The sequence below is a fragment of the Corythoichthys intestinalis genome, chromosome 19 (genome assembly GCF_030265065.1).
Source record: "Corythoichthys intestinalis isolate RoL2023-P3 chromosome 19, ASM3026506v1, whole genome shotgun sequence".
Classification (NCBI taxonomy): Eukaryota; Metazoa; Chordata; class Actinopteri; order Syngnathiformes; family Syngnathidae; genus Corythoichthys; species Corythoichthys intestinalis.
This window is the reverse complement of record NC_080413.1, coordinates 14795741-14809056: the sequence shown is the minus strand read 5'-3', so window position 1 is coordinate 14809056 and position 13316 is coordinate 14795741. Positions and strand designations below refer to the sequence as shown.

Below are 13316 nucleotides of genomic sequence, written 5' to 3'. Positions count from 1 at the left end.
AAATCAAATCAACTTTTATTTGTTTAGACCAAATCACAACAACACTTATCTCAAGGAGAAAACAAAACATATTTTAAGGTACGGTAGCCCTACGCTGGATTTCGACCTACTTGAGCATTGTAGCTCCCCCCACCCACACCTGGCATCCTGGTAACACCACTGTTGAAAAGGTCTCTGATTAATCTAGTCAGGGAGAAAACCAATTGTCTTTGTGGTGTTTCCCCTTTCTCTCCCTGGTATTAGTGATTAAACAATAGCATTTGGCATTTGCCGAGTGATTTACAGTGCTAATTACATCTTGGGGGTAAGTCATTCGTCAGCAAAAAAGTCTTTCTTAATTTAAGAGACGAATTGCTCGAGACCAGTAGTGGTTAAGTTGATGGAAAATTGTTACCGCTAGGGTTTTCTACAATGTTGGCGGTTTGTTGCAATGGAACTGGAGTTTCAAAATAAAAATTCAAAATTGTTTTTAGGGATCATTGTACTTGGCGTGTAAAAAAAAATTCATAATTGAGCCATATACAGTGAGGAGCAGAAGTATTTGCACCCCTTGTGATTTTGCAAGTTCACCCACTTAGAAAATAGGTAGAGGTCTGAAACTTCAATCATTGATGCATTTCCTTACTTTTTGAGACATAACCTAAAAAAAAATCCAGAACTCGCATTGTAGGATTTTTAAAAAATAATAATTTGTAATTTACTGGGGTTCATAAGTAGAGATGTCCCGATCGCCGCCGATCACGTCATTTTCAAAGTATCGGAATCGGCAAAAAAATATCGTTAATGCCTTTTTTAACACATATATATATATATATATATTTTAATAAATCGTTTTCTAATTGTATTTAACGTTACAGACAAAATGTCTTGCACTCATACAGAGTCTTTAGTTTTGGCTTAAAGTGGGGCTGTCAAATTTATCGTGTCAACCGTGGTAATAACATCAAAATATTTAACGCAATTAACGCATGTGCTGCACTACCCACTCACACATTGTCACGTTCAATCTATAATGGCACCGTATTACGTACACATAGAACTAAATGGCAATGTAAAATGAGTAGAGAGAATTTTGGCAGCCTTTGAAGCTTTTTTGTAATTGGCTAAAGCCTTACAATACCTCTCTCAGCAATTAAAATAACGTGGGAGGCAATGTGGGGAAGAAAGGTAGTAGTTGATCATTTTCTTAACACCCTATATTATTTCCCAACGCTGAAAGATAGATCAATTGGTACCATTACGCACAGTCATGGTTGCACTTCCCATCATGCATTTGGGCAGACGTTAAATGGCTGAATTATCATTTACTGAAAGCTCATAAAAATCCACTAGATGGCAATATTTAGTCACAATATACAAAGTCACATTTGTCCTTTAAGAATTACAAGGCTTTCTATCCGTGGATCCCTCTCACAGAAAGAATGTTAATAATTTAAATGCCATCTTGAGGATTTATTGTCATGATAAACAAATACAGTACTTACGTATATACTGTATGTTGAATGTATATATTCATCCGAGGTTTATTCATTTTTTTCTTAATGCATTGCCAAAATGTATATGTTCGGGAAAATTTATCGGGAATGATTGGAATTGAATCGGGAGCAAAAAAAAAAAAAAAAAAGCAATCAGATCGGGAAATATCGGGATCGGCAGATTCTCAAACTAAAACGATCGGGATCAGATCGGGAGCAAAAAAACATGATCGGAACAACCCTATTCATAAGTATGTGTACCCCTGAAAATCAACAATAATTATGACACTCAGAGTTGTCAGTCTACCTTTAAAAAAAGTACACCTTTGCTCCATGAGTAACCACCTTCCCACCACCCGTTTGAGCTAATAATTGTCACCTGTGCACCCCACAGTCAGTCATAATCCAACTGCTACGATGGGCAAGACCATAGAACTTTCAAAAAACCAGAGAATAAAATGTTATGCTCCACAAAGCTGGAAAAGGCTGTGGGACAATTGGAAAGCAGCTTGCTGAGAATAAATCAACAGTTGCAGCAAATGTTAGAAAATGGAAAAGGCTAAAAATGACTGATAATCTACCTCGGACTGGGGCTCCATGTAAAATCTCTCCTCATGGGACATCACTCATGATAAGGAAAGTGAGGGCTCAGCCTAGAACTACACGGCAGGAGCTGGTCAATGACCTGAAGAGAGCTGAATTCACGGTTTCCAAGGCTACTGTGAGTATAACACTATGATGCAATGGTTTGAAATCATGCATTGCTCAGAAGATTCCCCTTTTGACCCCAGTACATTTTAAGGGCAGGTGTGAAAGTGGCTAGAATTTTTTGCCGGAACTCCCCGATGTGAAGGTCGCCACGGAGCCAGAAATTTTATTTATCTATTTATTTATTTTCCATTTTTGGGATGGGGGTGGGTCAAACCTCTTAAACTACTGAAATGCAAAGGAAACTGTTTTAGCACAGTTATTTCTATAACACATACAAAAACTGATTTTCATTTAAAATTGTATTTTTTCAATGATTTGCAAAATAAAAGTTAACAAAAACAGCAATAACCCCAACCTCCATCTTCTAATTTTTATTTTCCCTCGTTTCCTCACATACTAAATGCCAAATCTCAATTTTAACTAGTTAAAAACATAGGCTATATATTAAAACTGAAGTTAATTTAAACATTTACTTTTTTTTAAATAATAAAGATATAAGTAACATACATTCAGAAAAATAAGTACAAATGACTTATATTATGCAGAGTGAAATGGAATATATTTTGACGATCGCCCAAACATTGACTTTTTTAAATCATAAATAAATGAATAAGTAGCCTAACATAAATGAAACAATATACTCTAAGTCCAAAGTGCACATTGACAGCTAAGATGTTCTGAACCTCCCCATCAGAGTAAATAAAACTAAATATGATCAATAAGCCTCCTCAACTCTTTCGTTGCTCTTAAAGATTTGATCCATTTTATGTTGCAACGACCTTTTTTTGTCACGTCAATTCAACAAGCTTTTTTTTATGTTTTATTTTTTTTGCTGTTCCAGAAAACATGCACATTGAACCAATCAGAGTTAGCCATCTCTGCTGATCACATGTCAGTATGTCAGCCAATTGAACGGATAAATGAGTCCAGGCGTTTGGCTTTGCTGCGTGCATTCGCACATTGACGTGACTCATCATCGTCAGACTCAGATAACTGCAGCAGCTGGGGAAACCTCCATGCCGTCCGTGGAATAAAATCAATAATAAATATTGGTGGAAACGGATTACGCGACACAAGCACTTTATTATGCTTGTTGTTAACACTTGTGTATGTAAATCTGATGTTGGTAGATTGTTTTCTTCTTGGAGTTGAAAATGCATGTGTGGCATCTTACCATTTTTTTTTTACATAACGTTTTGACAGTTGCCGTCATATTTTCGGAATCAAAGCACCGTGCACCGGAACAGCATTCCGGCTCTGAATCTTATACCGGAATTGCGTTCTGGCCCTGAATCTTATACCGGAACTGCGTTCCTGACCGTTCTGGCCCGCTTTCACCCCTGGTTAAGGGCCATCTTAATTTGCCAGGGACCATCTGAATGGTGCGGAGTGGTCATGGGAGAAAGTCATGAGGTCAGATTAGACCAAAGTAGAACTTTTTGGTGTAAGAAGGATGAGTATAATCCCAAGAACACCATCCCCACTGTGAAGTATGGGGGTGGAAACCTCATGCTTCGGGGCTGATTTTCGGCAAAGGGGTCAGGACCACTGTACTGTATAAAGCAGAGGATGAATGGTGAAATGTATCGTCAGAATTTGAGCTACAACTTCCTTCCCTCAGTCAGAGACTTGAAGATGAGTCGTGACTGGATCTTCAAACATGGCAATGATTCGAAGCACACAGCCAAGCAGACCAAGGAGTGGCTGCGTAAAAAGCATATCAAGGTTCTGGAGTGGCCTAGCCAGTCTCTAGACCTAAATCCAATAGAAAATCTTTGGATGGAGCTGAAACTTCTCGATGAAAGCCTCGAAATCTGACAGATCCAGAGAAGATTTGTGTAGAGGAATGGGCCAAAATCCCTGTTTCCATATGTGAAAATCTGGTGAAGAACTACAGAAAGTGTCTGACCTCTGTAATTGCAAACAGCCTTCTGCACTAAATATTAGCACTGCTTTTCTCAGGGGTTCAAATTCTTACGAATTCCAGTAAATTACGAATAGATTATTCAAAAATCATACAATGTTAGTTCCGGAGTTTTTTTTAGATCATGTCTCTATAAGTGGAAATGCATCTGTGATTGAAATTTCAGACCTCTACCTATTTTCTAAGTGGGTGAACTTGCAAAATCACAAGGGATGCAAATACTTCGGCTCCTCTCTGTATATATTTTTATTACCTTGACCAGGAAATATTATGGACATGTCTTAATAAATGACACACGTGTCTATAGCCTGAAAGCAAAGTCTGCCTCTACAAGAGAGGAAAACCTGATTACACTCTTGAGTGCTCTTTCGGCCCTTTTAAAAATGTTAATTAAAGCAGCATATCTTGTCCCTTTTTTCCCTAATCGTCTCAACTGTCCAATTACAAGCATGTATCTTCTAATTTTCCAACCCCCCCCCCCATGTTTTCATTTGGAGTACAAAAAGTCACAAATGACCCTACAACCTTTACTTTCTGTAGGCGATCCTGTTTTAATTCTTTGTGATGAGTCAGATTTAGCACTATTACAGCCAAAATCAATGGGAGACATTACATACAGGCGTCCCTAATATTATGTCCAGTGAAAGTAAAACGCAGCAGTGTCGGCGATGCTTTAAATATTAATAAGCGGCTGCAGCCGTGGTCTATATAGTTAATGTAGCGCATTACAATCCATACGAGAGCCAATATTTTTGTGTGTAGTTAAAGCACACATCCCTACACACTTACGCATACACATTATGATGAGCAACGCTGTCATCCGCTGCCCCCCCCAGCCCCAACTATGACAAATGGCCTCTCTTTACCGAGTCCTGGGAGTGAATGAATGAATATAATCAGCCAGCTCACCCATGCACCTACAAAGAGCTTCTAATTATCCTCCGTCCGCTACTCTAAGGGTTTTTTTTTGTTGCTGCTATGACTTTTCCCTCAGCAGGAATGTTCACTTCCACTCGGTTGATTGTGTTTATTTCATTACCTTAAAGCTCCCCCCTGTGAGCTCTGTCTTTAGTGGAACAAGCGTGTTCATTATAGCATTTTAGGAAAGTCTGCGCACCGGTTGCGAATGTGCTTTTATTATGTGTCACGCTGGTTTTCAAAAGACAGATCTTGGGATCAGGAGTGGCGCGCCGCAGATGACCTTCAAATGCCGTGACTTATCCCACGGATTAGGGGTGTAACAGTGCACAAAAATATCGGTTCGGTACGTACCTCGGTTTTGAGGTCACGGTTCGGTTCATTTTCGGTACAGTAAGAAAACAAAATGCAAAATATAAATGTGCTAGTTGTTTATTACATCCTTTTGTGCTTTCAACAATAGGAACATTAGCCTATAGACCCTACTCACGTGACGTCACAGCCACGCCCCCGCGCCATGTTGTCCGTATACTCGTCATGTTAATGCATTAGCGCTTCGTAAATTCCTCCTATTATGGCGTGTTTTTCTGCTCGTTAACATTAATAATCAAAATGGTGAAGTCGTGTGTGGCGGTCGGTTGCAAAAACAGAGAAGATAGACGGAGAGACTTGAAGTTTTACCGTATTCCGAGAGACCCGGAGAGGAGACCGAGATTGACTGCTGCAATTCGACGAGAAAACTGGGCTCCAAACGACTAACACAGATTATGTAGTAGTCATTTTATATCTAGTAAGATGCATTTAATATATATTTAGAGGGTTTTGGGCTGACAACCACAATTAAGATCACTGCTAGGCTAATCGCCGACAACATACACTCAGACGTTGTGAATGAACTACCTGAAAATATATAATTGTAAGGGGATAATCAGACAGTTGTCATACAATTAATTTAGAATTTCACGATTGAGGTCAAAAGCCAAAAAATAAATTCAACTAGGGACAATCTGGAGTAGTGCTATCGCACTTCATATTTATTACATATTATATATGTACAGTGCCTTGCAAAAGTATTCGGCCCCCTTGAATCTTGCAACCTTTCGCCACATTTCAGGCTTCAAACATAAAGATATGAAATTTAATTTTTTTGTCAAGAATCAACAACAAGTGGGACACAATCGTGAAGTGGAACAACATTTATTGGATAATTTAAACTTTTTTAACAAATAAAAAACTGAAAAGTGGGGCGTGCAATATTATTCGGCCCCTTTACTTTCAGTGCAGCAAACTCACTCCAGAAGTTCAGTGAGGATCTCTGAATGATCCAATGTTGTCCTAAATGACCGATGATGATAAATAGAATCCACCTGTGTGTAATCAAGTCTCCGTATAAATGCACCTGCTCTGTGATAGTCTCAGGGTTCTCTTTAAAGTGCAGAGAGCATTATGAAAATCAAGGAACACACCAGGCAGGTCCGAGATACTGTTGTGGAGAAGTTTAAAGAAGGATTTGGATACAAAAAGATTTCCCAAGCTTTAAACATCTCAAGGAGCACTGTGCAAGCCATCATAATGAAATGGAAGGAGCATCAGACCACTGCAAATCTACCAAGGCCCAGCCGTCCTTCCAAACTTTCTTCTCAAACAAGGAGAAAACTGATCAGAGATGCAGCCAAGAGGCCCATGATCACTCTGGATGAACTGCAGAGATCTACAGCTGAGGTGGGAGAGTCTGTCCATAGGACAACAATCAGTCGTACACTGCACAAATCTGGCCTTTATGGAAGAGTGGCAAGAAGAAAGCCATTTCTCAAAAATATCCATAAAAAGTCTTGTTTAAAGTTTGCCACAAGCCACCTGGGAGACACACCAAACATGTGGAAGAAGTTGCTCTGGTCAGATGAAACCAAAATTGAACTTTTTGGCCACAATGCAAAACGATATGTTTGGCGTGAAAGCAACACAGTTCATCACCCTGAACACACCATCCCCACTGTCAAACATGGTGGTGGCAGCATCATGGTTTGGGCCTGCTTTTCTTCAGCAGGGACAGGGAAGATGGTTAAAATTGACGGGAAGATGGATGCAGACAAATACAGGAACATTCTGGAAGAAAACCTGTTGGTATCTGCACAAGACCTGAGACTGGGACGGAGATTTATCTTCCAACAGGACAATGATCCAAAACATAAAGCCAAATCTACAATGGAATGGTTAAAAAATAAACGTATCCAGGTGTTAGAATGGCCAAGTCAAAGTCCAGACCTGAATCCAATCGAGAATCTGTGGAAAGAGCTGAAGACTGCTGTTCACAAACATTCTCCATCCAACCTCACTGAGCTCGAGCTGTTTTGCAAGGAAGAATGGGCAAGAATGTCAGTCTCTCGATGTGCAAAACTGATAGAAACATACCCCAAGCGACTTGCAGCTGTAATTGGAGCAAAAGGTGGCGCTACAAAGTATTAACGCAAGGGGGCCGAATAATATTGCACGCCCCACTTTTCAGTTTTTTATTTGTTAAAAAAGTTTAAATTATCCAATAAATTTTGTTCCACTTCACGATTGTGTCCCACTTGTTGTTGATTCTTGACAAAAAATTAAAATTTTATATCTTTATGTTTGAAGCCTGAAATGTGGCGAAAGGTTGCAAGGTTCAAGGGGGCTGAATACTTTTGCAAGGCACTGTATGTAGTGAGAGTGCTATCACTAAACCATATAAACATTAAAAGCCCTAGCTCCATTGACAAATGACATGAAATACATTAGACTTGACAGTGAATGTTAGCAAGAACAAAAGATTTTGAATTGAAAATTTCGTAACTCACCTTCCGAGCACAAGATTCCTGCCGAATTTTCGTGTACGAGGACCTGTTTCACCCAACCAGCAACGTAGCATCTATAAGCCTCCAGGCTCTTAAAGTTTTTCAAACTTTCGTGAGAATAGGCTGATTTTGTGTGGACAAGATAGTTGTAAATATCAGGGTCAGGCAAAGATGGCGAAGACCGCGGGTCGAAAAACATCGATTTAGGCATCAAATACGGATCTGGCGAATGGATAAACCGAAGCTTTTCCACGTAGCGCCTTTTATGCAACGCATCCAATGAGTTTACAGCGTCAGATAACACCGGGGCTTCCATGAATTGCTCTATAACTTGCACGACTAATTGAAAACAATGAGAATAGGTCTAAAAAATAGGTACAATATGGCGGCCGGATACAGCGACACGTCATTTTGTGACGTAGGTGAGTAGGGTCTATACAAAGCTAGAATTCTGTTCAAAAAGTAGCGGGTATTTAAAGATAATCCAACAACAATTTGCCTTTCAGACCCCGCAAATTGGTCAGCTTTCTTTCTGAAAGAAAGAAGAAAAAAGAAGTCCTGTGCTAAAGAGAAAAGCAATCCCAATGACAAAGATTTTAACATGTATTTAACAAATGAAATGCCTCAATGAATCTTTTTTTTTTCTTCTTATGAACGGTTTTCAAAAGCTTTATTGGTGGATTTTCTCAAGTTAAAGCGCCACACAGAAATTATTAAATTTAATTGTGTAAGCAGGATCTGTGTATTATTCTTATTATTTAATTACAGGTGTTTTAGCTCATTTAGATTTATTTTATTGAAATGGGTTATTATTTCATTATGTGTTTATATTTTACAAATGTGATATAGTATTCATTTATATTGTATATTTTATGTTGCATCACTTTAGTTCCTATGTGAATATTAGTTCCTACTTGTTTTGTTGTGGTAGGAGGGTTTTGTATTGAACAGGGGGCCATGTTGGTTATTATTAGGGTTGTTCCGATCATGTTTTTTTGCTCCCGATCGTTTTAGTTTGAGTATCTGCCGATCCCAATATTTACCGATCCGATTGCTTTTTTTTTTTGCTCCCAATTCAATTCCAATCATTCCCGATAATTTTTCCTGATCATATACATTTTGGCAATGCATTAAGAAAAAAAATGAATAAAACTCGGATGAATATATACATTCAACATACGGTACATAAGTACTGTATTTGTTTATTATGACAATAAATCCTCAAGATGGCATTTACATTATAAACATTCTTTCTGTGAGAGGGATCCATGGATAGAAAGACTTGTAATTCTTAAAGGATAAATGTGACTTTGTATATTGTGACTAAATATTGCCATCTAGTGTATTTGTTGAGCTTTCAGTAAATGATACTGCAGCCACTTCTTCACAACTTCTGCCCAAATGCATGATGGGAAGTGCAACCATGACTGTGCATAGGGGCACCAATTGATATATCTTCTCTGCGTTGGGAAAGAACATATGGTGTTAAGGAAATGATCAAGTACTACCTTTCTTCCCCACATTGCCTCCCACGTTATTTTAATTGCTGAGAGAGGTATTGTAAGGCTTTGTCCACATAAAAATTGGCTCCAAAGGCTGTCCAAATTCTCTCTACTCATTATACTCTGCCTTTTAGCGCTATCGATAGGTAAAACGGTGTTTTTATAGATTGAACGCGACAATGCGTGAGTGGATCGTGCAGCGCATGCGTTAATTATTTAACCTGATTAATTAAAAAAAAAAAATTACCGCCGTTATCGCAATAAATTTGATAGCCCTACTTTAAGCCAAAACTACTCTGGATGAGTATAAGACATTTTGTCTGTAACGTTAAATACAATTAGAAAACGATTTAAATAAAAAACCTATATAAAAAAGAAGGCATGTCCGATATTTTTTTGCCGATTCAGATACTTTGAAAATGACGTGATCGGACCCGATCGATTAGGACATCTTTAGTTGTTATTATAGCAGAGAAGACCGCAGCAAATCAACAAAGACAAGTCAACTATGCCCCGATCTACCACTCAAGAGATCTGATGGACTCAAAAAGTGGGTTACGATTGCATATTAGTTTGAAAATCGACCGGATCCACTGTATTTTTACACGAGTGACTTCCGGTCTGCCCGATCCTAGCTACCAGTAGTAGTATTGAAGCAGGAGGGTCGCGTCTCGCGTCAAATAATAAACTCTTCCGTTCTTTTCGCGTGCATCGTGTTGAGCCGCTTTTGGGACGCGTCTAACACGCGGCCGGACTGCGACTGGTGTGCATTGGCTGATTGACTTTAACGCCCGCGTTTCAATGCGTTCTCGCGGCGGATACGTTGTCGCGCCGTTGACGTTTCTGGGTTATACTGTCTTACCGTTTTGGTCCTCATTATAGTAGAGAAGATGGAGTAAATATAATCTACACAAAGAAACTGTAACCTGATCGGCTCAAAGCCTCGAAAAGTAAGGGTTACATTACGTTAGAAACTCGTTCGGTACGCCTCCGTTCCGAACCACGTACCGAAACGGTTCAATACAAATACAAGTACCGTTACACCCTTACTACGGATGGCTTTTTTTTTTTTCCGTACGGATGCACCCCCGCAATGCATGTTAAGATGACTAAACACACACGTGGAAAAAGACACTTATTGTTAGGTATTGCCACAATTTCCTTGACCATAAATCCTCCAGGTTCGGTCGTCCGGGTGTGGAATGTTACTGCCAGCACGAGAGTGGGGCGGCCGTCATCCAGCTACAGTTTCTCATCAACGAGGTAGGAGATAGATAGACTGCTTTATTACGCTTGTGAGTGCAATGGATAATCTTTAGGTATTTTTTTAGTATGGAAACACATAAAGGTACGGGAAATGAAGTGTATCCACTAGTGTTGCACCGATACCATTTTTTGGCCCCGATACCAATACGTAGCTTTGCACTATCGGCCGATACCGATAGCATACCGATACCACTTCGTTTGATATACATAGTGAATCAAGTAGAACATTTTATTGCATACCTGGTATGGGTGACAATAGTTAAATACTGTATTTTCGGACTATAAGTCGCACCAGAGTATAAATCGCATTTTGGGGGGAAATTTGATAAAATCCAACACATAGAACAGATATGTCATATTGAAAGGCAATTTAATACAGTGTGGTAAATAAGTATTTCGTCAACCACTAATTGTGCATGTTCTCCCACTTGAAAATATTAGAGAGGCCTGTAATTGTCAAGATGGGTAAACCTCAACCATAAGAGACAGAATGTGGAAAACAAAAAAAAAAACTGAAAATCACATTGTTTGATTTTTAAAGAATTTCTCTGCAAATCATGGTGGAAAATAAGTATTTGGTCAATACCAAACTTTTTCTGTCACTCTTCACAAGCTTTTCACACAGAGTTGCTGGTATTTTGGCCCATTCCTCCATGCAGATCTCCTCTAGAGCAGTGATGTTTTGGGGCTGTCGTTGGGCAACACGGACTTTCAACTCCCTCCACAGATTTTCTATGGGGTTGGGATCTGGAGACTGGCTAGGACACTCCAGGACCTTGAAATGCTTCTTATGAAGCCACTCCTTTGTTGCCCTGGCTGTGTGTTTGGGATCATTGTCATGCTGAAAGACCCAGCCACGTCTCATCTTCAATGCCCTTGCTGATGGAAGGAGATTTTCACTCAAAATCTCTCGATACATGGCCCCATTCATTCTTTCCTTTACACAGATCAGTCGTCCTGGTCCCTTTGCAGAAAAACAGCCCCAAAGCACAATGTTTCCACCCCCATACTTCACAGTGGGTATGGTGTTCTTCAGATGCAATTCAGTATTCTTTCTCCTCCAAACACGAGAACCTGTGTTTCTACTAAAAAGTTCTATTTTGCTTTCATCTGACCATAACACATTCTCCCAGTCCTCTTCTGGATCATCCAAATGCTCTCTAGCGAACCGCAGATGGGTCATTCACTAGGTCCCCCCGTGTGGTTCTGGGATTTTTGCTCACCTTTCTTGTAATCATTTTGACGCCACGGGGTAAGATCTTGCATGGAGCCCCAGATCGAGGGAGATCATCAATGGTCTTGTATGTCTTCCATTTTCTAATAATTGCTGCCACAGTTGATTTCTTTACACCAAGCGTTTTACCTATTGCAGATTCAGTCTTCCCTGCCTGGTGCAGGTCTACAATTTTGTCTGTGGTGTCGTTTGACAGCTCTTTGTTCTTGGCCATAGTGGAGTTTGGAGTGTGACACTGAGTTTGTGGACTGGTGTCTTTTATACCAATAATGAGTTAAAACAGGTGCCATTAATACAGGTACGAGTGGAGCCTCGTTAGACCTCTTTAGACCTCGTTAGAAGAAGTTAGACCTCTTTGACAGCCAGAAATCCTGCTTGTTTGTAGGTGACCAAATACTTATTTTCCACTCTAATTTGGAAATAAAGCTTTAAAAATCAAACTGTGATTTTCAGTTTTTTTCCCCCTCATTCTCTCTTGGTTGAGGTTTACCCATGTTGACAATTACAGGCCTCTCTAATCTTTTCAAGTGGGAGAACTTGCACAATTGGTGGTTGACTAAATACTTATTTGCCCCACTGTATATATATACATGTGAATATATGTATATATTAGTAAATGGTTTTTAAGCATTTCAAATATAATAATTATGAGTTTATAAGTTTTAAACATGTTACTGTCCCACCGAATTATTTTTAAACAAGAATAAAGTACTACTACAAAAATGCTTGGGTTGATTAAATGCTTCTGTTACCTCCCTTGGCTGTGACTCTTGGAGTGACATGTGGAAATTACAAACTGCTCAGGATCACTTTTAACATGTGGCGTTTATTTCTGCGAACACAACACGTCCTGCTGCCTCGAACGTTGCCACACACGTACATTCGTTCCAGCGCGTGCTCCCTTATCCCCCGCCTACACAAGGCACACACAGAGCCTTCCGTTCCAAGGCAGGACTTCATTGATTGAGTCTACTCAAATCCTCTTACACACAATTATTTGCCACAGCGAGTGTTTAACAAGTTAGACGATGATTGACGCATGGGGCGCTTTTGAAGCCCGTGACACTGGCAAAATGAAACACAAGCATCTGTCAACTTTGTTGACTTTAATAAGCAACTCCAGTGCATGTGCACTGCCTGCCTTTTTTTTTAATTAAAAAAAAAAAAAATCAGCCAAGTTTGAAGCGAGGAATCGCTGTAGTATACATTTGTTTGGAAGTTTTAATCAAATAAAAACAAAAAATCAGATCGGGACGCAATGTTGCCAGATTCTCAAAATCAGGTGACTCAGACTTGGGTGCAAAATTTTGCGATAGGGACAAAAATTTACTGAATGTTATCTCAATTACTTGCACTATGTAATCGCTATCGCAATGATTCTCTTTGGGGTTTAAGTTTAGACAGTCATTGTCTTAATTCTGCAATACATTCAACCTGTTGACAAAAGGAAAGGACATTTCCATG

At 39.4% G+C, this 13316-nt stretch overlaps 1 protein-coding gene across 3 annotated transcripts in view; it reads left to right on the top strand.

The window, feature by feature from the left end:
* The window catches only part of LOC130907329 (syntaxin-binding protein 5-like), a 172269-nt gene that overhangs the window by 59711 nt on the left and 99242 nt on the right, over window positions 1-13316 (top strand). For all 3 annotated transcript variants that reach the window (XM_057822271.1, XM_057822270.1, XM_057822272.1), the window contains one exon: window positions 10534-10615. In XM_057822271.1, coding sequence (XP_057678254.1) covers window positions 10534-10615 — 82 coding nt within the window. The remainder of the gene's footprint in view (window positions 1-10533; window positions 10616-13316) is intronic.